Consider the following 27,646-nt stretch of genomic DNA (forward strand, 5'->3'; position numbering starts at 1 on the left):
TTTATTCTTTCTTCTCCCCCTTCTCACCGTCTCTTCTCCCCTCTGGTTTTCTTTCTCTCCCTCTCTTTCTTTCATTCTTTCTCCCTGTCCTATCCCCCAGTCATGTCTGTCCCGTTTGTAGCAACTGAAAATAAAATAAATTCATAATTATAATAAAGGTCAATCAAATGGACCAATATGGCAAGGCCATGATGATCCACTTGGTAAAATAAATCCGCTTGGCATCTTTCTTGGCCTTAAGACAACAATTCTGATGCTAAAGATCCAAACGGGACACAAAAAAAAAAAAAAAAAAAGAATAAATAATGACATACGTTAAGGTGTCATGTGTAATTCATCTCAGGTTATATTTTTCTGAGGACTAGAAGAAGTAGAAGGTCCACCTGACAGCCACCTGCCCCTCTCATTGGCTCCTCTGCAACGAGGCGCCAGCTGTTCGCTCACAGCTTTGAGTGTTTGAGTGAGAAGCGCGAACACAAGTCCATTAGTTCAAGAGGCAGGATGTGCTCATGTCTTTGTTGGTAGATGAGAGCATTTTGAAGATGTTTGCTGCTCAGCAACATGACTCATTCTCCGCTGCTGAACTTGGGAGTGGGAGGAGTCAGGAGTCACACCTCATGTTATGTCTAGGACACCCTTGACACGCCCCCTCGGCTGGGGGCGTAACAGGACGTCTCCAACATGAACATCATGTTGTTTTCAGCAAGACTTGAAACTAAAGACAGAAAGACGCATCTGCTGCGTCTGCATCTGCTGCGTCTGCATCTGCTGCGTCTGCATCTGCTGCGTCTGCATCTGCTGCGTCTGCATCTGCATGTGAAAAGTGATGTTGAAGCCTCAGTAAACAGCGACAGCCCGCCTCGGCTGGTTCATGGGGAGCTGGTAGCTTCCTTTATCTAACACCAGCGATATGTACATATGTAGTAAAGCTATTGTTGTGACTCTGACATTAATGAGTCACTCACTGAGTTTAAACTTTACTTTAACAGCTGAGTAACACTGCGCGTTACTGCGTTCTTTCAGAGGTCTTACCCAGAACCTCCGCAGTCATCTCAGTGACCCACGGTGATGAGGTATGTGTTTAGGCTCAGAGGCCCTCTGTGTTTATTTGAATTCCCGACTGTACTTTACTTAACATCGAGCAGGACGGCTAAGTGGATTCCTCAGAGCTTGCGGGGGGACGCGGGTCAGGCCGCGTGACACCTCTGCGTCAGCTAAAAGCAGAGTACGTCCTAACAAGTACGAGCAGTTTGGGTCTCTGTGAGTGATGATGGTTATAAACCACGCTGATCGATGGTCATACTCAGGGCATGAGAAAATGCAAACACCTCCCTCTGAAAGGGACCCAGATTTTTGCTTTACACCATTAACTCAAATAAAAGCTGTGAGCTGACGGCACAGACGCCGATACAATGAGCACGATCAGTGAAACAGAAGAGGACATTCTGACTTTTGATATTCGGTCATGCTGAGCAGGGCAGGACTCTGAAACAGTGGGCCGAGCGGCCGTGCACAGATCTACGACTGAGCGCTGAGACCGGATTCATCACATTATGTCTGCTTTGGATTTGTGACCTCAGGAAAGTCTTTTCTTTCTTTGTAGTAAAAACAATTTGTCTGCACTGAGTCCTCAGACTACAGCACGAATTAGCGTTTAGCACTTCCTGTTCTCATGTCCTGAAGTTCTTGTTTGTTTTTAGACAAGTGAAATATGTTCTGCGATTAAAAGAAGATCCAATCAGACCATCAGTAAAAGCCCCACTAAAGGTTTTATATGTTCCAACAGGGGTGTGTCTAAAGCAGGGCAAGGGGTGACACCCTCTCCTGAAAATGTGGAGCCCCTCCATTAACACCTGTGGACTAGAGTGCTGTTTATTCTACACGTCCAACGCTGCTGGAGGAGAGCAGCAAGAGACGGAGGTGAGGTTTACAAGATGGTAGTGAGGATTGCTGTGGTGGATGGTTGGAGACGTGTCGCTGAGGAAAAGACAGGCTGAGCTGAAGATGTTCAGATGTTGATCGGGAGGGAGACAGGAAATGAGTCCATCAGAGGGACAGCTCAGAGTCAGGCTGAGAGGGGGTGGAGGATGAAGATGGAGCTGCCAGGCAGGAGGAGAAGAGGATGAGCTCACAGGAGGTTCATGGATGTAGTGAAGGAGGATGCTGGGACAGGAGGAGGTGGAGGCAGATGATCCACTGTGTAAGTTTAGCCCGTGATCAAACACATCAGCCATCTGGGTTAAAGAGTGAAAATTATAACGAAAAACAAAATGCATTTTAAAGTTTGGTTAAAGCCCAATGTGCAGCTCAGAGTTGGCAGCTGCAGCTCTGCCAGGATGCAACGCTGTGCTGCAGCTCTGCTCAGCAGGACAATTTAAAAGGATTCGGGTTATTTGGCCTGTTTGCTGCAGGCGACGTCTGCAAAAACAAAACAGGTCCTGTGGAAGATATTTCTTTATGCTCAACACGGAGAAAATATTCAACTGATGAAAAAAAACTGCATGCAGCCGCATTTCAATCTACACGAGGTAACTAGGTTATAAAATATAAATGTCATTCGATCCGTGTAAAGTTCAGCCGGTCAGGAAAAGACACTCGTCAGCCTTGATAACTTTTAGCCGAGCAAAATATCACAGATCCACATGGAGGTTACCGTCCAGCCAGCAGGCTGCACACATCGCTGCGACGAATCCTTCATTTTGTTGTTGTGCACACGCAGTACGTCTTCAAGTGTTTCCTGACCTCTGTGAAGAAAGAGCCTCGATCACGTGCTTCATCTCTAACACTGAGCCCGGCCGTCGTCCTTTAAACTGGCTCCGCCTCTGTCGCCTGACCACGACGCCGCACCTCTGCCCTTAGTTCGGGGAGACACCAGCAGATTCAGACGCACCACGAGGACAGGAAGCCCGCCTTCGATTTCCAGCAGATGTTAGATGATACTGTAGTTGATGCTGTCAGGATGCTGCTGCTGCTCGCTTCACGCCCCAAATCAAAAATGGAGGATGCTGCGAAGCGGCTCGTGGTGCTGCGATGTCTCTGATACTGCCAGAAAGGTTCTTCATGACATCAGAAACCTGTCAAACATCTACAAACAGGATGATTACACGGCTTGTTGAACGGCTCTTTGCTAAAATGTCGTGGAGTTCATCACCTGACAGAGTCAGACTGTCCACACTTGAAAGGACACAGACGACCTTTAACAGCTCGTGAAGGATTCTCTGGAGCGCTGGGTGCTTTTCTCCTGATCCGCCTCTGATGATCAAAGAAACGATTAGTGAGACTGGCCTCCCGCTGATCCAGCGTAGCACTGACAAAGCCCCACCCCCGTCCTGTGTGACAGATATCACAGCTCGCAATGTTTCCAACTGCCGTCACTTTCTCTAACCATACGGTGACTGAACGTTTGTTACAGCTGCAGCGAGGCCGGCTGGACCAAAGTCTGCAGGATGGGAGCATTGACGTGCAAATTCATTTGCAGTAGTTTCACCGCTGGCATCCCAGCTCTCTGCAGCACAAGCTTCCCTCCTCAGTGAGCTGCAGCGACCACGGCGGCAGCCCCGGGTCTCAGCAGGTCTCTCTCTGCTTTTCCTCCAATTCTTTCCATTCAATTATTAAACACATTGAAATTAATGAGAGGGGGAATTACGGCAGTTGCAACTTGCATGCTCCACGTTTTGAGGTTTCAGAGTTGTTCCAAAACCATTTTTAGATCGTCCCGTTTGAGTTTCAGCTTCTTCTTCTCGGGTGGTGATTCAAGCAGGCGCACAAGTTCTGGGCAGAACTGCTCAACCGTCAGACGAGCACCTCTGAAGCAGCCGACGGCTAATTTGCACTAAAGCGTCGTTTCAGCACGGCGTGATCGCACGCAGGACGTGAACATCTGTGCCAGGCGACACACTGAGAGAAGATGCATGTCTGCATGATCACCATCACTGTCTGAGAGTTCAATCGTGACGCTGTCAGGTGTGAGTCTGCCCATAAAGTCACCTGCTTTGACTCGAACACATCTCCTCTGCATCGCGTCCACACAGCTTCCACTGCAGCTGCTGCCGTTACATCGCTCGTGGTTCTTATCTTCTAAACTGACCTGAGGTCTGTGTGAAGGAGCCGTGTGTTTGGTTCCCTGATCAGCTGCTTGCATCTCTCCTTTCTCATCCCTGACCAAAATAAAGAAAATAAACAACCTGAACAATATGAAGAACATTATCTGTCCGTGTGTTCCTACAGGCTGAAACGCAGGAATCATTCTCTGCGAGAGGAAGACGTTTAACAGGCAGCTGTTACGTATTCTGTTGTTACTGATGGTGCTCCAGTTACAGTAAAAGCAATAAAAAACAGAGTGAAGGTCATATTCACTGAAACAAAATGTCATGTATTCACTAAATGTCCCACCCTCCAGTTTACATGGAAATATAATCTCTCCCTCCCTGCAGAGGAAAGTCAGAGAGCTCATTAGAGCAGCTCGTTTTCACAGTGCTGGGCTGTTTGTTCAGTTCTTCCCTAAAAACTCAGAAGGATATTATAAACAACAATTCCACACACAAAAGGAAACATTCCCACACACAGTAGCAGGTTTTCCTGTCAGCACCCTGCGGCCAGTCTGAAAAAATGCAAAACGTCCGTCAGATCTAACAGAAGCAACGAGAGTCCAACAAATCTCACGGCACAGATGTGTGGGAGCTTTTTCTGTGGCCCTGCTCTCAGATGAGAGCGGCAGCAGTCTGTCTGGTCCTCTCATCAAGTTAAGAACATGTAGAGTTTAAGGCTTCTGAGGCGGGCGGTGCAAAAAGCTTTGGTGAGCGCCACGTCGTGCCAGTCTTATTCACCAGATCTACTGCAACTTCATTCACTTCAGCTTTGTTCACGCCTGAGCAGATCCAGGACACAACGGCGAAGAAGAGAGATCTGAAAAGAGCAGAAGCTGTCCGTGCACACCTGAGAAGATGATCTCTAAAAGGAGGACGGCCATGTTTGAATCAGGTAAGGTTTATTTATATGAGCTGATTCTCAGAACTCCTTAAACATTTCATACATGACATCATGTTTATATCGAGTCACCTCGAGCATCTGTTTGCTCTGAAGACACCGGGACTCTTCCACTGACCCGGCCTCGGCCTTCGTTCTGATTAGGCGGTAATATCCGAGGCGGCAGCTGGAAAAAACATTTCCTGAAACACACGTGGACTCTCAGGACTCACTGCGACATTTGCGAGGCATTAAGTCACGTGTTGTGCAGCGTGCAGGCGAGTCGAGTCGCGGAGGATTAGAAAAACAGATCAAACGGTGACTCTGATGTTGGACCAACACCGAGGCGTTTATTTCACACAGACGTCAGCGAGCGGCGTCTCCTGCAGCTTGGCCGCAGTCATCACGTGAAGTCATCGGCACTCACTGAGCAGCTGCTGAACCCGATGCGTGATTTTCACATAGGCTTCCCACACAGCATACGTGCACGCATATGGCAAAGCACAGCACGCTGTGTTAGCGTGAAGATTGGCCAGTCCGAGTTCCCTTCAAGCATTCAGAGAGTAAACACGATGGCCTGATACACTGCTGTAAACACTGCTCAGAGGCCCGAGGGTGAGACTGTTTCACCAAGCTGTAATCTGCCATGTCCCAGCGACAGTCCTCCTCACAGAGAGTTTATATCGCAATAAACAACATCCATCCACCCTTTTCTGTCACATCAGGTTCTCACATCACCAGTTGACCTGTTTGGCTCTGATGCACACACGAGGACGACACGCAAACACCACGCAGAAAGCCTCTGGGCAGATGGTGGATTCAAACCCAGGACCTCGAGCTACCCACTGCCGCCCCGGTCCTCATCCATGAAAAACATATTCCACCTGACCCGTCACAATCAGCTGATTTATATTAAAGGAAGCACTGACAAATCTAACCTTCGTACTGAGATATCAGCATGCTTTCAGAGTTTCAGGCCCTGTACGTAGAGGGGGGTAAAATTCAGCATCATCTGTGGATACTGGAGATATTTTGACGTGGCAGAAATCACGGCAAGAAGCAAAGAAAAACACATCTACTGATCAGATGGATGGCGGTTCAATCCCTGACTCTGGTCAGATACCAAAGTGTCCTTGAGCAAGACACTGAGCCCAGAGTTGCTCCCGATGCGTTCACTGAGTGTTACACAGAAAGCACTTACACACTTAGACACTAACTCCTTCTGTGAAAGTCAGACACATGAACAGGTTGCTGGTGTACCTGAGGCTTCTGTTTAAGACTACCGTCACCCAGCCATCCTGTTACCCAGCTGCTCAGGTCAGTCTGCCGGGGGACAGCTAGCGGGGCCTACGCTACCACCGGCTACAGGGGCCTGGCTAGCTAAGGGTTTTTCAGTGGTGTGAATCCGAGTCTCCCATTCAGTGATGCTGGCCTCTAGAGCTGCAAATAGACTACATTTATAACAAGTATCATTACTGCTAAAGGAGGTGGAGGAGTAACTACACACCTGACACAATGAGCAGGAGGGACAGGTGAAAAGGCCATGCTGCTAGCGAGCCGGCTAAGCTAAGCTACGCTAAGCTAAGCTAAGCTACGCTAGCCGAACCCTGTCACTGTAAATTAGTGAGTGAACACACAGAGTGGGCTTCGGATGAAACACCTGAAGATTAGACTATGAAATAAGAAGTTATCTGTAAGTTTTTAATTAAACTGGCTACACAAAAACACTGTGTTGGAACAGGAACAGGAAGTGATACGCAGAGAGAGCGAACACCAAGTGACAGCGCCACCCAAAGGAGACCGCCAAAAGAGCGGTTCCGTGCACTCTGTGTATGAATGGGTGAATGAGGTTTGTTGAGTGCTCATCTAGAGCAGTAAAGCGCCGTCTAATAACCAGTCTATGTGAATTAAAGTGACTGATGTAACTGGCGTGTCACCTGCCTTTGCCCAAGGCAAAGCAGGTGAAACAGCCTGAACACGAGTGTGTGCGTGTAATAAATGTGCATTAAATCAGGCATCAAACCCAGTGTCCCGCACAGATGGTCACAGGAAAAGTGTCTTTTCCACAGGACGGACGTGTTTGTGTGCTCTTACTGGGACAGGCCATCATGCGGCAGGTTCGTACGAGCGGCGGGGACGGTAAACCCGAGCACTGCTCCCTCGCCACCGTCACCTGACGGCCCGCCGCCGTCAGCTGGAGGCACAGCAGCTCCCGGCGCTGGATCCCCAAACCGCAGGACACGGAGCACTGCAGAGGAACGTTAGACACGGCAGAAAGGTTCATGACAGATCTGCAGGACCCCGGCTGGGTCACACTGGCTGATTCTCCTGTCAGGTGTGGTTAAAGTGAGGGAAGAAGGAATTTATTCATTGGAATATTTGATATGCCCGGCACATTACTGTCCTATATTACTGTCCATAGATAGTTTAATGAAGGTGGTAACATATGCCCTGTAGAGAGAATAGACTCAGATTCTATTATTTTATTCCATTGACACTAGGAGTCCCAGGCTTCTACCTTTCTACCTTTAAAACCCACCACCAGCCAAATGGCTGGTAGGCTTTTAGCTAGGCTTTAGCTTCAGCCAAGTGGAAGCTAAATTGGCTAGTCATTCATATGTAAATTAGGTTGTTAGCTGGGAATTCTGGAGGGAGGGGAGTGGGGGTGTGTGGATGAGGGGGTGGGGGAGCTGCTAAAAGCTGTGAACTTCCTTTTGTGTTTCATCTTGATGCATTCTCAATCATCCAGGGAAATAAATCTCCAAAAGTCACCAACTTGGAGTGTTTCATTTTGCCATCTTAGGGAGAAATCAACACACATGGGTGTATGTCCTTTGTTGCTGAGATTTATTGATAAAAACAGTACAAAAAACCAACCATTTGTACACATATTTACAAATAATAATAAAAAGTGAGTGAGTACATTTCAACATTTTCAGCAATCACTCACAATCCTGGCACTGCCATGGTATCTGTAGTCTGCATTTACCACATGTGTATCTGTAGCAGTGAACACATCGCACAGTGGCATGATTGTTCTTGCATTTGTGTTTGACCTGACACGTGGCTCTTTTTCCAGGACTAGGTGTGGAGGGTTGTGTCCGAAGCAACTGTTCTTTTCTTGCCTTCTTCTCAGCTACATGAGAGTGAGCCAACTCTCTTGCAAGCTCCACCACATTTACATATGAATGACTAGCCAATCCACTAGTGGATTGAGGAATTTCCCTGCGAATCTTGTTGACTGTGCCGAGGATGGTGGTTTTCAGTCTAAGAAGTTTTTGCGCAAGTGAAAGCGATGTGAAAAAATTGTCCGTGGTAACATTTCTGCCCTTGTCTAGGAATGGTTCCATCAGCCTCATTACTACATTTTCAGAAAGTCTCTCCCCAGTGGGACGATTGGGGTCCTTGCCAAGATATGGGAAGACATTGCAAATGTACTTGGATTTTAGGTCGCAGGCCACCCAAAACTTGATCCCAAACTTGTCAGGTTTACTTGCAATATACTGCAGGAAACAGCACCGAGTCTTTGATGGGAAAAGCTGTTCATCAACGGTGATATGTAGACCAGGGTTGTAGCACGTGATGCAGTTGGTGACCAATGATCCCCACACACTGGAAATTGCAGCGAACTTATCAGTCTTTGCTCGATTTGCTCCATTGTGGCATCAATCAGACCACTGGTATAATGTTGAAATGTACTCACTCACTTTTTATTATTATTTGTAAATATGTGTACAAATGGTTGGTTTTTTGTACTGTTTTTATCAATAAATCTCAGCAACAAAGGACATACACCCATGTGTGTTGATTTCTCCCTAAGATGGCAAACTGAAACACTCCAAGTTGGTGACTTTTGGAGATTTATTTCCCTGGATGATTGAGAATGCATCAAGATGAAACACAAAAGGAAGTTCACAGCTTTTAGCAGCTCCCCCACCCCCTCATCCACACACACCCACTCCCCTCCCTCCAGAATTCCCAGCTAACAACCTAATATACATATGAATGACTAGCCAATTTAGCTTCCACTTGGCTGAAGCTAAAGCTTAGCTAAAAGCCATTTGGCTGCTCTCCGGGTTTTAAAGGTAGAAAAAGCCAAATGGCAGTCCGTGGTGATGTAAGTGTTGAGCTGGCAGAATAGAGCTGGTCTGTTTGTGAGTGTAAGGCTAATGTTGGTCCTTCTCTGTTAACATTATATAACTTTAGGTTGTTGCACAGTGAGAAATGGTTCATGTTATAAAGTTACATTATGAGTTTTAGAAAGTTGGTACCAGGTGTGTGTTTTCCCCCCAGTAGGCGGGCGTCAGGTATACTGGTGTAGGACCTTCAGTACATATCGAGCTCAGCACACCCACATCTGGCTCTAGTTACCTCAAACATCTGCAATCAGATGGTTTTCAGTGGCCCAGTCTACCTGCCAGTGTGTTAGCATAAATAAAGTGGGAGGATACGGCAAAACCTGAAATCATGAAAAAGTGACTGATTTGTTCCTGGACTCAGATTTGTACTTTTTTGGCAGACAGCACTTCTTTGAAGCTGTGTTTTATTGGCCTGAAACAGTTTTGTCCCAGCTGTTATAGTTCATCTGGTTAAGCTATAGCAAACTGTTCACATGTCTGTTCCATTTATTCATTTTTAATGTGAATCGGTGTATTTATAGTATTAGTGTTTATAATTTGTTGCCTTTCTTGTTCTTTAAGTTCTTTCCTCCCGTTTATTTTCTTTCCGCTCGCTGTCTGAGTTTGATGTCTGCAGAACGATTGCCTGCTTCTCTAACTGCAAAACAAATCTACCTGAGGGGCTGAACCTGAACCAGCCTGGCTCTTCAGCAGGAATGTGTTACCATGGCAACCACCAAAATTGATTTGTAAAAAAAAAATCAAAACGTATCGACCATATTTTAACCCGAATCACTGAAATACTGAGGCAAGCAGCTTCAAGTTACTCGACTTCCTGCTATCACTGAGACACAGGAAGGCAGCTGTAGGTTTTCTCTAATAGCAAGCACAGGAAACAGGCAGGAATATAACGCTGATGTGCAAATTTCATGTACGGAGAAAAAGCTCACGCTCCTTTTTTAGGATGACATCACTATATCAATGTTTGCAAGCAAACAAGCAAAGGGTTTCTTACCAGTGCTCGTGAAGAAAAGACAAAGACCACATGTGATGGTTTCATGCTTAATGGTCTTGTCTCTCCAAAACAAGCTCCAGGCTGGGTTTGTGAGTCCTAACCCTGCTCGCCTGCACAGACCTCTGGTTGGTCAGGCCTGCCTCTAAGCACGCTTCCTGCCCATCTACTGCACTCTGATTGCTGCTGAAGCCGTTTAATCTAACTCTAATTAAAGACACTGGCAGTACAATCCAGCTGCAGCTTAAATCAGACGTTGCACAATATGAAAAAACAATATGACATTTCTGCACTGTGTGCTCACCTTTCCCCATTCTCCTCCTGCTGTGTAGGGCACACAGTCCATATTGCCACAGCCTCTGTTTGTAGCGGGCTTGGTTACCTGGCAGGCGTCGTCCCCCAGCCACCTGTAGGCCCCCGTGGACAGGAGCTGCTTACAGTACACCTTCCGCACCTGAACACCATCACCACAGGTCTGGGAGCACTGGAGGGAGGAAGCAGAAGAAGAGCGAGGAGGTAGAAAGACAGGGCATTAATCACCCTCCGTACACACACGCTCAGAAAGTCCGTACCTGCTGCCAGGCCTCGGTCTCCCAGGCTGGAGGACAGTCCACCTGGTTGCAGGGCTGCAGGATGGCAGGTCGGAAATCCGTGCACGCGTCCTCTGAAATAGTCTGAATATCTTGCTGGTCGACGGACAAAAGACGCATGCAAAACACGCTCCTGGTCTGTATGCCGACACCGCAGGACGCAGAGCAGCCCGTCCACGCCGTCACCTCCCACCTGGCGAGAGAGACGGAGCTTCAGACAGCGAAAGAGGCGAGCTCAATCCTTGAAGCAACAGAGTTAATCAAAGGATTAAAAGACGCCTCTGTGTCACCTTGTAAAAGTATGATCAAACACACTAGAATACTCAGGTACTGCAAATAAAGAGACGCGAGGCTTCAGGTATGTTGGCATCTCATGTGGGGGAGATGAAACACTCTCACTCTGTCCAGCATCATTTTTAGGTGCCGTTAATCACGATGCAGAGCCGTGCTGCGCGTCGGTTATGTAAAACATGTCTGATGTTGCATCAGCTGAGCACTCAAACAAAACTTCACAGATGTGTTGTGTTATGATGCATGCACCGCACGCATACAGCAAGCTGCAGGTGAACAACAAGCTTGTTCCTCATAAATCTGCTCTGTGCGGTCAGAAGGAGATCTCTAACTGCATGGACGGTGCTGAAGAGCCAATCAACAGCCAGACCAGAAACCTATGAGCCAATCATGTGGTTGCACTGATGCACAGGCTCACAACTGTGTGGCGGGAGGCGTGACAGTCAGTGCTCAGGTGGGAGGAGCCAGAGGCTTTGGACTGAAGCCCCACCCACCTCATTTTTAGTGTGTGAGGAGCAGCCAAACAAAATTGGCATAAAGGTAGGATGACTATAAAGGGGGAGGAGCTAAACCAAATTATACCAGACAGAGGATGAACTGAGGGGCTGCACTGAGGCCAGCATCAGATAAAGAAGGATTACTTTGAACTGTGAATCATGCAAAGCAAAGTCCATGAATCCAAATGTTGAGCCAGACATGAACAGAATATATCTGCTTGAATTTCTCACACAGAAACTTTCTTTAAAAGACTTTTATTCATCTGTGCCGTGACTAACTCCATTCACAGTTTGATGACCTCGGCTTTTCATGTGTCTTGCCAGACATTGCACTATTCGCCTCATTTTAACTTCAGACAGATCTCTCTCTCCACACGCTGCCCGAAAACTGTGATTCTCTTAATAAAGCTGAACGACCTCTTTAAGGAGGTTTCTCTATAATTAACAGGACCTGACAAACTAATTAAAACCCCATCTGACGCTGACAGCAGTTATCTCAGAAGATGTGAGAGTAACACAAGCAAAAACTAATTGAAATGTCGCATGCATAATGATGTGGAACGCAGTGTAAATGTATGCATTTTCTATAACTGTAATAACACATTTAAAAAAGTCGTCACACTGTTTTGTGTAGAGATAATGAGCTCAGTAACATCTGGGCTTTTGCTTGGTTGACCTGATGATTTATCAGTTTGTGTCTTTTTCAAGCTCTTCTGTGTGCTTTGGCGCAGCAGGAAGAGATTTAGTTTAGTGTTGAGTTTTGCTTTGCTTCTCTCATGTCACTGCACTGATGACTCGATTGGGAAACCCTGAGGAACCGAAGCGGGTTTACACCCAGATCCCAGTTACCCACGAGCGTCAGTACTGAGCTCAGAAAGAGTGATACCTGTGTGACATGCTCCTGTGATCAGGTAACTTCTAAGATTCAGTTTTTCTCAACCACCAAATCTACACGTGTGGGGAAAGTGGAGTCACCAACATGCCCACTGTGGGCCATCGGAGCAGCTTCGGTCAGCAAGCATCACCTGAGTTGGGGAGAAGCCAAGTTGTACACTCCGCCGCAGGCATCCTGTCCTCAACATGGGACTAACAGCTATTAAGAGACTACGAGCGGCAAAGTTCCTTAAACACATCGTGACAACCAGCCTGAGACCAAGTCCTGTGCAAAACCACCAAACCATTAGACAAGCTGAACTGTCAGCTTGGAAAGGAAGCTCACCAAGAGTGAGCGACTGGTCAGGGGTTGTCAGTAAGCCAGATGGACAGCCCAGCCAGGGGAGGGATCAACAAGGTGAGGGACCAACCAGGTGAGGGACCAACCAGGGGAGGGCCCAACCAGGGGAGGGCCCAACCAGGGGAGGGCCCAGCATTGTGGAGCCTGATTGGCATTTGTGTTCATTTGTCTCTCTGCTGCTTTCCTGGAGGATGAAGGAACTGATCCATTAACTTCCCCCCACGTCCACCTGACCTAAATCCAACACAACACCTCTGGGATGTTATGTTTCCTCAGACCCGGAGCTCAGTGGTGCTCTGGTCCAGATCTGGGAGGACACCATCTGTTGTCACATTAGGAGCATGCCCTGACATTATCAGGCTTATACACAAGCTCCCGGGGCCCTAAAAACTACTGAGTATCATTTTGAGCTGCTGCAATGAAATATGAACAAATGTGACTCGCCTGCTGCATCATTTTTTCAGCCCTCTGTATTTTGATTATTCACATTCCCAGGTCCATATCAGTATAGATATCCCGCATGATTGTTTTCACGTTGAGGTCTCACATGTTTTCAAAGCGTTCCTTTATTTTTTTCATCACAGTATTTTTCACTTCACAGATAATGTTTTGAGCTGCTGGTCTCAGTTATTTGCTGCACAAAAACCCCAACAAGGACAAGGCTGCATAATCCACTCTCACTGTGTGGGATACAAGATTATTCCCAAATGTCCGACCTGACTGCTGACGGCGGTGGACCACAAACTACACACCGACCTCATACAGAGCGCAGGTGTCTTTATGGTGTTCTTTCAGTTCACAAGGTCAGAGAAACCACAGGGAGAGACACGAATCCCAGCTGAGGAGAATGATGTATAGCAGTCACATGCACAGGCTGAGTGGGAGAGAGTTATAGACACAGCAGAAGAGGGAATAGGGGAGGTTCTCCACCTCCCCGCGCTCTCGCTGCTGGACTCCCAAACTCAGGCAGCGGGCTACACCCCGGGAGTGAGGGGTATTACTCATGTTGTAGGGACCTAAATCTGTTCACACAATCATGTTATGAGCAGAAAAAGCAAGTCAGCAAAACATAAATCATCACATTTTAATGTGAAGACATATTTTAAGGTTAAGGTAAGTCTCCGAATGAATCTATGATGCACCGTCCTCTGAAATCGTGTGTGTGTGTGTGTGTGTGTGTGTGTGTGTGTGTGTGTGCGCGCGCCTGCACTCTGCAGCTGCTTCCTGTAAATGTCCATTAGAGGAGGAGGGAGAGATAAATCACTGCGTGTGAATCAGTTTGTAAGACTACTGGACGGGCAAACATCCATCCGGTGCCTGGAAATGTGCTGGAAACTTAGAGCTCACACACCCACTCACGGGTCATAATCAGAATATGTAATCAAAGTGTAAAACTGAGAACAATGTGAAGCAGATTTGTGTGTTTGAGATGTGTTTTTGGCTTCATCCTCTCACTAATGTTACAACAAACACATGTGAAGGCTTCTAACCGCTGTTAACGACACTGGATATACAGGATATACTGTGAGGCCACTGTGTGCTCATCATTTCCTGTGCTTAATGGCACTTTGGCAGAGCTGGACTTTGCTTACTCCATGTGTAAGGCTGTTGAAAACAGTGCAGCGCAGGCTCAGCTGGGAACCTTCTGGTCAGCCTGGTGCTGCTGGTGTGATGATGTAGAGCAGCGGTCCCTAACCCCCGGGCCAAAGGCCGGGCCGTGGGAGCTGAGGCTCGGTGTGAAATTTATGGTTTTCAGGGTTTTTATCCTTAACTCGGTTTCCCTGGGTCTTTCCCGTGTTGTAGCTGTGTGTCTTATTTTGAAAGAAATATTTGCACGTTACCATAGCGACCAGAGAGCATTAAGGGGCAGAGAGGAGGATGCATTTACATGTACACACAGGAATATGTATGTAAATACACACACGTATGTGCTCAGACAAAACAAAAATAGAAAATACATAAAATAAAATAGTCTAAATGAAATTACAATGATTAAGTCTGAAATGGAGTAGGAAGAAGTATAACATACGTATTAGTTCTATTGAATCCCACTGTTCATTGTTACCCCTGATTCCCGTCATCACTTACCCCACATGGCAAACAAGAATGAAGGACATGTAATAACTAGAGATGGCACGATACCACTTTTTTATGTCCGATACGATATCATAAATTTGGATATCTGCCGATACCGATATGAATCTGATATAGTGTTTTTTAATCAACAAAACTGGTTTTTAAATATCTTGCTGCATTTTGTATAAGTTCATACTCAAGTTTAAAACAACAACTACACTAAAGCTATTCTGTTATACCTGTATGCAAAAAAAAATATTTCATAGTTCAGCAATACTGATCAATCTAATAAACTTAGACCTACACCATCCTCCCTATTCTGGTATTTTAAAGAGTACTTAGCGTAAATATTAAGCAACCTAACTAATAGGGTTCAAACTCCCAGCAACAACAAAAATAAATAAATAAAAAATAGGGAACCACCCCTCACGCTCCACCTCATGATGCTTAATCAACGTAATCAACCTTAATTTGATGCAGTGTGAAAAAAAATGCACAGAAATCAATTATTTTTCAAGAAATATTAAATAGATTCAACATCTTTCTTCAACAGAATTGCAGACTGCACAGATGGTACCTTCCCAAAGGAAAAAGTACTATAGCTTACTAGGGTATATATTAGACTTAATAGTTACTATATACAGTAATGGACTTCTATTCATTTTATATCAAATTAAAACTTTGGGTGTCAGATAATTATTTATTAAAAGCTCGACATTTTAAATGAGAATAAGAAAGAAAAGTATGTCTTTGTGCCCCCTTTTCCCTGTTCATGCCCTATCGGCCCCCCTGGCTAAACTTTGCTAGATCCGCCCCTGCACAGTTACCAGCGTCAGCTGTAGAAAAAGATCCTCGAGTAGAAAGTAATATTAAATAAATTCTAACAACAGCTGATCAAGCTTAAACGTGCTGCTGTTGTTCAGCCGCTGGTTTCCTCTTTCTGGTGCAAAGTGGGCCAAAAGCAAACTAGAGACACGGACTCGCGACAGAAAAGCCGATCAGCTGATCATTAAGCAGTTTCATGATTGAAGTAGCAGCAGGAGAGGCAGTCGCTCCATATATCGCTTGTTAAGCTTAACGCAGGAATGCTTTACAAACATTCAGAGATGGACTTACACACTTGCTTTACTTCTCTCGGGGATAACTTTATCGGAGATGAAATGCCGGGTTGCTAGCGAAGCTCCACATGCTATCCAGACCACCGACAGGTCCCGCATGCCACAGCCGCTCTATCACGTGATGCATACTGCTCCGACGTGCTAACGTTCTGAGGTGAGTTACGGCGTGTTGCAAGTTTTGTGAGGTGCTTTCGTGATATTTAATGGATCAGATTACATTTTTTATTTTTCTCCGATATCCGATCCAGTAATTTAGGTCAGTATCGGACCGATACCGATACGTAATATCGGATCGGTCCATCTCTAGTATTAACATAGCTATAGTGATAGATAGCATAGTTACATAAACAATGGCTCATCAACTTTATCAGTTTCACATTCTTCCAAAAGCAGTTTTCGAAACATCTTTATGAGCTGACTAATGCTTGAACGTTGCTGTAGGTCCACAGAAAAACTGTTCAAACGGCAACACAAAAGGTTTTAACCTTTGTTCGAGTCTTCAGGTTTAATTGTCCCCTTCTCTGTCAAAAACATCCTCTGTTCTTTTCCTGGTAACATATTGTATCTGGCTTTGTACATAATTTTTGCAGTTTTATACTTTACAAGATCCATAAACGTCATAAACGTAATGTTAGTGTGGTCTCTAAATCCTGCTTCAGTAATCATCCTGATTGCTTTTTTCATAATGGCTGAAGTGAAGTTTGGTGTGCATTTCCCAGATTTCCACACAGTAAATATGCCAAATATGGCAGTGTAAGTGTACAGTAAAGTACCTGGAGTGATTTGGAAGGCAAAAAATGTTTAGCTTGTATATGCTTCATGTGAGGTTTCCAGCAGATTTTGTTGTCTATTATCACACCCAGAAATTTTGTATGAGAAACTTACTTCAACATTATTTATCAACAATTTCGCTCCAGCATCTTTTTTACAGTTTCCAAACAACATAAATGTAGTTTTATTCAAATTTAGTGAAAACTTGTTTCTGTCAAACCTTGTTTTCAGTTTAATCATTTCTTGTGTGACAAAAAAAGCTGCTGTGAATTCTCTCCAGCACAAACAATATTTGTATCATCTGCAAATAAAATAACCTGTAATATATCAGATGTTTTACATATATCATTGATGTAGAGGATAAACAGCTTTGGTCCCAGCACTGACCCCAGGCACTCTGATAATCGCCAGGCTTCACAAATTGTTGCCTGTCTCTCAAATAACTCCTGACCCACTCTAGCACCACTCCTCTAATGTCACAATACTCCAGCTTATCAAGTAATAGTTCATGATTGTGTCAAAAGCTTTTTTTAGGTCAATGAAAACACCAACTGTCTTTGATCTGTATTATTGGTGATATTTTCAATTAGTTCCATTAAAGCCATGGATGGTGATCTGTTTGGTCTGAAACCACACCGACTGTCCATTATTATTTTGTGTTTATCTATAAATTTGTCAAGTCTATTAATGAAAACTTTTTCCAGTATTTTTGAAAATTGTGAAAGTGAATTTGTGTCTATCTCCCTTTTAAACTGTGGTATTACTTTAGCTGTTTTCATTTGTGTTGGGACTGCAGCAGTTTGTAGAGACAAATTGCAAATGTATGTTAAAGGTTTGGAGATGCCATTGATAACTTTCTTAACGATTTCCATATCAATGTCATCAAAGTCTGTAGACCTGTTTGTTTGTGATTTCCCAACAATATCAATGATTTCCTTTTCTTCTGAACAACACTGAATGAGGATTACGTTCAATGAGTTTATTTCAAGAGGAAGCTGCTCATAAAGTTACACAATTACACAGTAAATTTTTGTTTATTATAAAGGCGAATCCACAGTTTTTGTCTTGGTCGTATCCTTTTATCTTGTTGTATTTATCTGCAGCACCTTAAAGGCCGGTCTGTGACATTAAACCGGTTGGTGGCGCAGAAAGGTCGGGGGCCGCTGATGTAGAGGCTGAGCCTCCCTCAGCCGGTTATGATGCTTCAATAGATTCTCAGGAATATGAGAACAAAGACCTGCAAACATCCATCGTGACTGTCGACGGATGCTGAGGCAGCTCTGGCTCCTGCGTCACATGTTCGATGCTCTGTGGGAATTTACAGTAAAGCGCGACTGTGTGTGTTTAATATTCAACAGTAAATAACTGACGTGTCTTTGGGTTGATGCAGCATGTGTGTGCGCCAACACACTGTGTTATATAATTATATGTTTTTTGTTTAGTGTGTGTTGCTCTGACATCAGCAGGAGCGTCCCTCGGTGCTCAGCAGCCTGCCGGTGTTCCCGGACGCTTCACCGCAGCCCGGCCGTCTTATTGTGTTTATTCAGTAAACAGGGCGATTACATCGGCCCGCAAACTCTCGCTGCACTCCCGGCTCTAATCCACATCTTCATCTGAGCTTTCCTCTACTGAGCTTAAAACAAGAACGAGCTTCGGTTTCAAAATAAGCGAGCATCATCTCACTCTCTGTTCTTCTGAAATCAGACCGTACGCAGAGCGCCCGGCGCCTCGTCCACAGGGTTGCGGTGGTGATTCAGAGACGGGCTGGCACAGCCTTATCTCCTCCGTCAGTCTAGACTGCTGACATCAGCGTTCCACCCTCTCTGCTTTCACATCTCATTAAGGCGCAGCAAAAAAAATAGAGCCATATGTTGGAACGCACAAATACACAAATTTGTACCAAGTTTCATGCTTTGGAACGTTTTCCATGAAGCACGTGGAGTTAAAAACTCGCCCTCGTTCGTTTCAACACATCTGTGTGAAGCTGATCAGTCGCACCGACGGATCCATCCTGGTACAGGTCACAGAGGCTGCAGGTGACTGGAGGTGGGTTTGGATCCAGCTGACAGATCACCTGAATGTGTTGTGACAGCCTTACACTGGGTTTTAAGTGTACAGTAGGCATTTGAGCTGTTTGACCTGAGACATCGTTTCCATCATCATCACAGGCTCTGAAAATGACTTTAAAGCCAGAGGTCTATGAGGAGGGCGTGGCGTCTTATCTGTTTGATCTACATTTTAATGTTCAGATCCTGTCGCCTGTGTAAACATGACTGTAATAAGTCTGTGGCAGGAATCCAGCATCATCATCTGTTCAGGTTGGATAACTGGTGGAGTTAACGTATCTTCACTGAAACACGGTCACGTTTTGCCTAACGGAGGCTCTGCTGTTTATGTACCCGTCGCCATGGTGAATCCTCGTAGCGCAGCTCCACTGATGATGGCACACTTTCATGCACAGACACACAAAGTCGACTGGATGAGTTTCCCGTCGTTCCTGTCCCTGAACTGGGAGCTGATGCAGTGGGAGTTTGTTAAAGCAGCTTTCTGGAGACGTTCCCTGGATCCCAGCTTTGACTGAACCAGCCTCCGGACTTTATCAGCTCAATAAAAGCTTCATTGTTGTTGCTCCGCCTTCGTTTTTGGAGCTTCTTTCAACATCATACCAGAATTAACTGATCGGAACAACAAAACTCGTCACTGTGATATTTCGAGGCAGAATGCAACAAACCACAAGTTTCCCGTGAATTTGTATTTGAATGAAACAGGATAAAACACTGAAGTCGCTGCATTTTATATGAAGTCAGAGGTCAGTGTGGAGAAATATGACTGTAAACTGTTAGTGGAGGCTCATTCGTGACCCTGTTAAAGACGGAGCCGAAGGAACCGCCCACCCTCACACATGAACACACACCCTTCACATGTACAGTAATGATTTAACTAACACCGATCAGTGTGTATGGTGTGTGTGTGTCTAATCGTACTGATGTCTGTGACCAGGCTCTTTACTGCAGAGTCAAATCTGTCTTTGGTTGTTGGAAAGCGCGTGCCTTCAATAATGCACACGCTGTTTGTGGAAGTCATAAAATTGAAATCAGAAAGGTTTTCCAGAAACTCTTCTCTGTGAGCCAATAGGAGCCCAGCAGGTGATGTGAGCCTGCATTGGATATTCTGCTCAAAGGCTGACCGGCAGCCAAGCGCACAAATTACAGAGGACAGAAAATTCAGCTGTAAACACTCCAACGCGTCGCAGAGGCCAAGGCTGTGGTTATTTCTGCTCGAGAGCGTCTGCTGGTGAAGAGACACTGGCTTCTCTGATTATTCATCTCAATCAAACGTCGACATCTAGCAGCTCGAGAGCTTAAAGACAGAACTGCATCTTATGGTTTTGATGTGAGCAACACTTGCTGTTCACATGATGACATCTGTGAAAAAAAAGGTTTTCTTGCTATTTTCCTGAAGATACTTTTTATAAGGGACAGAGTATCCTGCATAAACTGCCATCACTGCTGAACCTTTACCCACGTATGCAGAGCAGAGCTGACAGATGAAGCAAACACACGGAAATCCCCCAAAGCTGCAGTTCCACTAATGTCCAGCAGAGGCTGTTTACAGCCTGATGCACATAGTTTGGTCTCTGTACACAGGGCTGCACATAAGTGGTCTGCAGGTGCACATTCGACATCTTTAAAAGTTCTAAACAAATGTCTGTCCTCCTCCAGAAAATCTTATGTACGCAAACGCGCGTTGCAACGTCTTATCTGGTGCGCGTCTTTTATTTTAACAGCGAATGTGCACCTGCAGAGCACTTATGTGCAGCCCTGTCTATAGACAGTTTCCCCCTTCATGACACCTGTACAGGGGGGAGAATGTTTTTGTAACACAACTGTTTTGTATTAAGGCTTAATGTTTGCATTATTAGGGGCGTGGCCTGACACAGGCAGCTGTAGCTGCTAGTACAGCTATTAAAAAGCAACCCCGCCCTTCTTCCTTGACTGAAGAAGCACTAATATTCATGCTTGTGATGCACAAATGCTTCAGCTTTCAGCCCCATCGCTGTATTCTGCTCATGCAGACTGTGAGCTTTCTCCGTGTCTTCGGTGACCTTGCGGTCTCTTACCTTGGGGGGCACGGCTCAGGGTTACAGATGCGGATCATTACCGACGGCCTGCTGGATGGATCGCACAGAGCGTCGTCCACCTCCTCATCTTGCTTCCTGTTCACACACCTCACCACTGCTGTCTGCTTGCCTGGGCAGAGGAAATACAGAAAAATGTTTAGAAGAAGCATCAGCATTTCAGCTGCGAGCATCCGATCGGCAAACCTCACCGGCAGCACACGTGGCCGAGCAGGCAGTGAAGCCTCTGAAGTCCCAGCTGTGCAGGTCGTCAGCATGGAACAAAGGAGCACCGTGGTCTCGGACTGCGGTGGCTCTGGTACACGGCCCGTGGTTGCAGGGCCTCTCCAGCTGGGGCCTGTCCCCGCCACACTCCTCCTCTGGAAGGTCCACCTCTGTCTTGGTGAAAGTGAGCAGCACCTGACATTTCACCTCCCGAGTTTGCCTGCCAGGGCCGCAGGTGGTGCTGCAGGGGGACCAGGGCCCGGGTATGAATCTGCACAGGACGAGAGCAAAAGTCTCCAATAAGTCCTTCAGTGGTGACGTCACGTGGTCACTTCAATGTCTGCAAAGCTCATTTCCAACCTTTTTTTTGTTACGAGCTTAGCTTGCATCTGCAATTTATTCATTTAACATTTTTAGAGTGTGATGAATATTTTATTTGCACCAAAGACATCACAGTTAACTAAAGCTAAACGTCTTTGGCTTGAATGGACCTTTGCTGGGTGACCACTTACATGTGTGACTGCTATAATCATGCTTACATATGTGTGTTAATCTGTGTGCTCATCATCCTGATATTTCTGGTCACTCTCAACATTTTTAAGCAAAAATAGAAGATAAATTAAATTAGCACACCCACTCTAAACCCACCTTTAAAACCTGAATAACTGATTTGCCAGACGTCCACAGATTCAGTTTTTCAGGATTGTTTTGTCTGCGTATTTATACATATTTCTAATATAAACGTGTGTTTTCACCATTCCTACACGACAACATGTACGTGTTGTTTCTGTGTCATTGCGTGTTGTATGGTGAGATCATTCGCTTGAGCCTCTCGACTGTAGGCCGTGACATCACCGTGACATCGCCCACTGGTGAGTGGAGCCTCAGGCGGAGCAAACTGGACGTGATGAGCGAGGACGCCGCTCACTCACTGGCTAACAACATGTGGTTGACATGTTGTTTTCCAGAGGGGGCGCCCCCTGCTGGTCACTACAGATAATGCAGGTTTGAGGTACTTTGAGGAAAAGCAGCAGTAAAGGGAGCTTGTTGCTGGGCGGGAACTTTGGGCCAATAAAGAAATGGAAAATTCCAGAGAGGAAATGTTTCTGATAAATTCAACATTAAGTTTTACGTTTCTATAACTGTGACTCAGCTGTGATATGAAGGTTGTTGTATCGTAGCTTCCATATCGAATCCATGAATATCGTGTTGAGTTTCTTTTTTGAATTTCACATTGTCCAACCTCCAAAGATTCATCAATAACGCCTGTCGAAGTGAACGATATTCACAGATCCCAGAGCGAAGCCTGAGTTTGAAAATCATTTGCAGGAAAAATAAAGCATTTGAAGTGATTCCCCTTTTTTCACTCTACAGTCATTTATGGAATCAAGTGAACGCGTAAAACCGGCACACACAACTCTGTCTATGTGCAGCAGATAATATGATGGACAAACACACCGTCGTGCTGAGGAAACAGCCAACGCCACTGCTGCCTGGCAGTAAAGCGAAGAATAATAACTGGAGCTGCTGACTGACAGATGCACAGCAGGAAATGTGCGACCGTGAGCTTGTTAAGACAAATAAGCAGAGAGATACGTTCCCTGGAGGCCAGACTCTCAGCTCCCTGGAGGGGAGGTGGCATATATTTAGACAGAGTTCTGTGACTGGGAGGTAGGTTAGAGCTCAGTCACCGTCTGACAGGTGAGACGGAAACGTGCAGAAATAAGGAGGGAAAAATGCAGAATATAGCTGCGATCAGGCTGGATTGATAAAACCACGGTATATGTACACGATCAGCCACAACATTAAAGACGCCTCGTCTGCATGAACAGATCCACCGCACCGAGGCGTGACTGCAGGACTTCTGGGTAATCCTCTGGCGTCTGTGGTGCGTCCCACAAATGATTTACAGGTCTGGGAGTTCATTATCTGTAATGCTAATGCTAACTAGCTTATGAAGCTGCATCCACAGACACAGTCCTGCTATTTCACCCAAGCTGGAGCTCAGACTTCCTGGACAATCTGTTAGTGCGGCTAACCTCACAGCAGCCATATAATGATCCCAAAAAGGCTCCAACAGCACAAACATAGTCCAGATGTGCAGCTCAGGTGAAGCCTGTGTCACCATCCACCTGTCAGTCACAGAGGCCACGCCCCTAATAATGCAAGGGTGTGGTCATGTTTATATCTACGCTGCTGTCGGCTGTGCTGTGCTCAGGTGGAATGGATAAATGCAAAGAGACCCGATGAGCATCGCAGTCGGTGTTAACAGTACGTGTTTCTCCCCTTTAATATGCTTTTTGCAGCACGCGGTGTAATTACCTCGTTTCCAGTATGAGCCTCACATGCTCACCAAATTAACGTGGCTCAGATAAGATTAGCTTGGCTGCGTGCGAAGACGATTTGTTGGCGCCCGCTGAGGGCGCGTGCACGGGAGGTGTTTCAAGAGCGTGTTTGCAAAGTCTTTGATGAGCAAATGTGTGTCTGCCAAGTGTTTGAGGTGTGTGTGAGCTCAGAATGCTGATGGATCCCAGGGAGGCTATCAGACTGACCAGACCCTGAGCAGCAGGCGATAATCACATGCTTATCATCAGCCGCGGTGGGAGAGGAAACACACCCGGACAGATTCACACAGCCCTGGTGTGTGTGTGTGTGTGTGTGTGTGTGTGTGTGTGTGTGTGTGTGTGTGTGTGTGTGTAGGATGATATACCTGCAAAGGGTTTGTGCTACCTGAAAAAGAAGCGTAGACTGTGTCAGAGCGACGTGAAGCTCTTACACGGTGTTTCAAGAGTTCTGGGTTCAAGTTTTACTTAATGAAACAAACGTGCTCCTCAGTATAAAAGCTGAACTCTCATCTACAACAGCATGAGAGTATGGAGACCCCCGATCAGGCGCTCCCCATCTGCTGTAATGACAGACACAAACTCTTCTGCTAAATTCACACTGTCAGGACAAAAAGTCTAAAAATACTTTGCAGCTGTAACAGCCTCGGCTCTTCTGGGAATGCTTTCCACAACATTTCGCAGTGTGTTCATGGGAATGGTTGACCATTCTTCCAGAAGTGCATTTGTAAGGAAGTTTCACAGGTGGCATCAGCACCACGCTGGAGTTCACTGAGCTCCTGAGAGCGAGCCGCTCCTTCACAAACGTTTGCAGGTTTGCCCAGGAGCTTGATTTCATACACCTGCGTCCATGGATGTGATGGAACACCTGAATCGATCATTTGGATGGGTGGGTGAACACTTCTGAGGTAATAAACCTCAGAGAAACAGGCTGTGGTCGCCTCACTCCTCACTTTTCAAATGCTTCACAAACCCGAACAGTACAGCTAACACATGATGAAGAACACTTACTGCTGAAGAGACCGAGTGAAAGAGCACAGTTTATCCTCGTTTTACCCAACACCATACTCTGAGCTTTTGTTCTGTCACCGGTTAGCTAGCATAACCTAATGTAGGACTAGCAGTAACCCACCAACCAAGTCAGCCACCTCATGTCATGTGTGAGCGTGACGTTTTTGGTGCAGGGCTCCAGGGTCTACAGGAGGTTAACTGACCTGGATTTGGTTTAATGTGCACATGCAGCATGATGAAAGCCATGATTCTCTATGGACGAGTATCAACAAACTAATACGTCCCGTTTTCAGTCACAGGACGTCGGAGGCTGAGTACTGAGACGCAGCTGCTGTCCTGGAGGAGACAGGAGGTCTCTACACAACCTTCTGATGTCTTCTCTGTCCAGCAGCTGTAACAGGTCATAAATTACATATTGTTATAATTACATGTGTTCTAGTACCCAAACCGTCTCTTCCAACCCTGTAAAAAAACACATATACTGTATATTTAGCCACCCTGATGTTCCCGATCGCGTGTTTTTAGTTCCATTATTGTCATCATGGTGTCTGTCTTTGCTAGCTGCTCTAAATGTGCTGCATATGTGTTATAGGCACAGTCAATGCTAGCATGAACAGATAATTCCTGCTAGCTTGGAAGTTGGTTGCATTGGGTTGTAGGAGCTGGAGCGAGCAAGTTGGAGGTCTTTCTTTCTTTTTAGCTTTCATCGTCAGACACAACCAGGAACACACCGGTTACACAGCCACCAACTTAATCCAGGAGAACAATAACTTATAACCAACCTCAGGCCTGCGTGAGGATTATTTGAGGAGAAGAGTTCTCCAAACACGACTTCCTCCTGAATCACCCAAACTAAGACGGCTTGGATGAGTTCAAGGAAAAATTATTAACAAATGCTGTTAACTGAGCTTCTGCTCAAACTGCACGATTGACTCGCAGGGGTTAAAAGTTCGTAGGTCACGATGCTCTGATGCGACCTGAGTGCTCACACTGTGCGTCCATAACATGAAGCTTATAACAGAAAATCTGTCGCTCCCTCTCTCTGTCTTTCACTCACACAGACACACCACCACCATCAACTTTGCTAAATTGCTAATGAAAAACATTGATCAGCTGTGGTTGAGCAGCAGTGTAAATCCAACTATTTTCACGGTTGTTGTGGTCGTGATAATTTTGTGAGGCCATATCAAAAAGGCTCGGATGAGCCAAAGTCCTACAAGTTGTGCCTCCATCGCTTGTGTCCAGATCACACGCCGCCGTGCTGCTCCGTCTTTTCACTTTCATTTCTGTGTTTGTGCGTGCGCAGTGTGCGAGGCTGCGGTGACGCCCTCACGACGGCCGCCAGGATTTCAAACAGGTTTGATTTTCTTACGACCGAACGATTGATGATCGGGAGCTGGTCGTGAGGTGTTAATCGCTTCTCGTTATCCCACGTATACTACACGATGCACGACACACGATGAAGGCGAAACTTGGGCCGATCCCCAAAACGGTCGCACGACTGAAAAATCGGCTCAAAATGAGCCAAAAATCACAGAGTGTGAGCCCAGCATACACAGAGAGGCTCTGCCCAGGTGGTGGGATCGAGCTCAGGGCCTTCTTGCTGTGCTCGTGCAGCAGTGCTAATCAAGCGAACTATAAAGATCAACAATGTTTTTGACCAGATTGTTATCGTGATTCTTAAATGCTTCTGATTCCTCACTGTTACATTTGCTGTTATATAAATAGAACTGAAATACACACAAATGTGTGCAGTGATAAACTAGAACACATCTGTCACCATGCAGCACATCTGTGCAGAGCTTTCTCTAACACACTGCTATGATGTGCTGTAGTAACTAAGGACTGAATGAATGGAGCCACCTTTGAATGGATCAGGTGTGTGTGTGTGTGTGTGTGTGTGTGTGTGTGTGTGTGTGTGTGTGTGTTGTAAAGTCAAGATGCGTTGTGAAAGCAGCTGATAACAGCAGAGTTAATGAGGGGATGATTCGTATTTATGAAAAGAAGACAAGCTGTTTATTAAAAAGCACTGAAGTGTGTTGGAGAGCAGACGATAACTCTGACAGTGTCGCATCCTGAGCTCACAGGATGTTTGCTTCTGTCTTCAAACGCATCTGAGCGACTGTCAGAATGTGTGTCTGCACTCACGTGGGGTTTTCTGTAGCGGTGTAGTGCTCCTCCAGCTCGTGGGCTTGTTTCGACCAGGGAAGCTTCGCCTCCACCGGCAGGGACTCTGACAGAGAGACAAAAAGTTAGAAAGACGTCTGACACAGCCGTTCACCATCAGCTGCTCCGAGCTCGGCCGCAGCTCAGAATTTTGTTTCTTAGGAATAAAAAGTTCAGCACTGGAAATATTTTTGCTACTGTGGTACTTTAAAAAAAAAACGTTTTCCATTATCACAGCAACAAGTCCGTCAGACTCAGTCTCACATTAAAGGACATCTACTGACAGCTGGGAGGGAGGCCGGCCTCCAGATGGATGTTATTTAACCAAGACACACATTTCATCCTCACATTTATCTCCCGTCTCTCATAAAGTTCACAAGACAGATTTAAATATTTGCTAAAGACCCTCCTGTGCTAATCATTTTATACAGTCCACTGTACAACGAGTGTTTTCCAATGAAATCACATTTACAGCTATAATACCACACACACACACACACACACACACACACACACACACACACACACACACACACACACTACTAGCTTTTAAAGAATCCAGCAGTTTAACAAGGAGGGAAGTTTGTTTGTGGTAGAATAGGGATCATAATTTACATCCACGGCTGATGCAAAAAGACCTGTTGTCATTAGAGGGGTTAGGCTTTAAATACAAAACACACACACACACACACACACACACACACACACACACACACACACACACACACACACACACACACACACACACACACACAGCTAATAGGCTCAGCATGACTGCCAAAGAGTCCTGAGTCACACACAGCAGAAACAAATGGAACAAAACTATTAAAACATCTCATAATGTTCGTAAAATAAACATTTAAATTTAAAATGCTTCTCAGTTGTGGTCTTAGCTTATTTTAGCTTATTTTAAAACACACACACACATTCTTGTTTTGCTATTTTAGTGAGGACATCTCATTGACATAATGCTTTCCCTAGCCGCTTACCCAAACCATCAAAAATGGATGCATAACCCAAACCATAACCTGTAACCCTGACACTAAAACCACATTTTGAGTCTCAGAAATACCTTCAAACTCATTATACTAACATTCAAATTTTTGGTCCCCA

At 45.7% G+C, this 27,646-nt stretch overlaps 1 protein-coding gene across 4 annotated transcripts in view; it reads right to left on the reverse strand.

Annotated features, from left to right (window-relative positions):
* Nucleotides 1-27,646, reverse strand: part of adamtsl3 (ADAMTS-like 3) — a 180,624-nt gene that overhangs the window by 22,491 nt on the left and 130,487 nt on the right. For 3 of the 4 annotated variants that reach the window (XM_026176931.1, XM_026176936.1, XM_026176942.1), the window contains 6 exons: nt 26,516-26,600; nt 21,002-21,285; nt 20,793-20,922; nt 10,668-10,878; nt 10,400-10,579; nt 7,060-7,213 (listed from right to left, as the gene is read on the reverse strand). In XM_026176931.1, the coding sequence (XP_026032716.1) occupies nt 7,060-7,213; nt 10,400-10,579; nt 10,668-10,878; nt 20,793-20,922; nt 21,002-21,285; nt 26,516-26,600 (1,044 nt within the window). Of the gene's footprint in view, nt 1-4,087; nt 4,158-7,059; nt 7,214-10,399; nt 10,580-10,667; nt 10,879-20,792; nt 20,923-21,001; nt 21,286-26,515; nt 26,601-27,646 lie in introns of all 4 variants that reach the window. The other variant, XM_026176949.1, reaches the window with a different exon arrangement.

This window comes from Astatotilapia calliptera, chromosome 1 (genome assembly GCF_900246225.1).
Source record: "Astatotilapia calliptera chromosome 1, fAstCal1.2, whole genome shotgun sequence".
Taxonomy (NCBI): Eukaryota; Metazoa; Chordata; class Actinopteri; order Cichliformes; family Cichlidae; genus Astatotilapia; species Astatotilapia calliptera.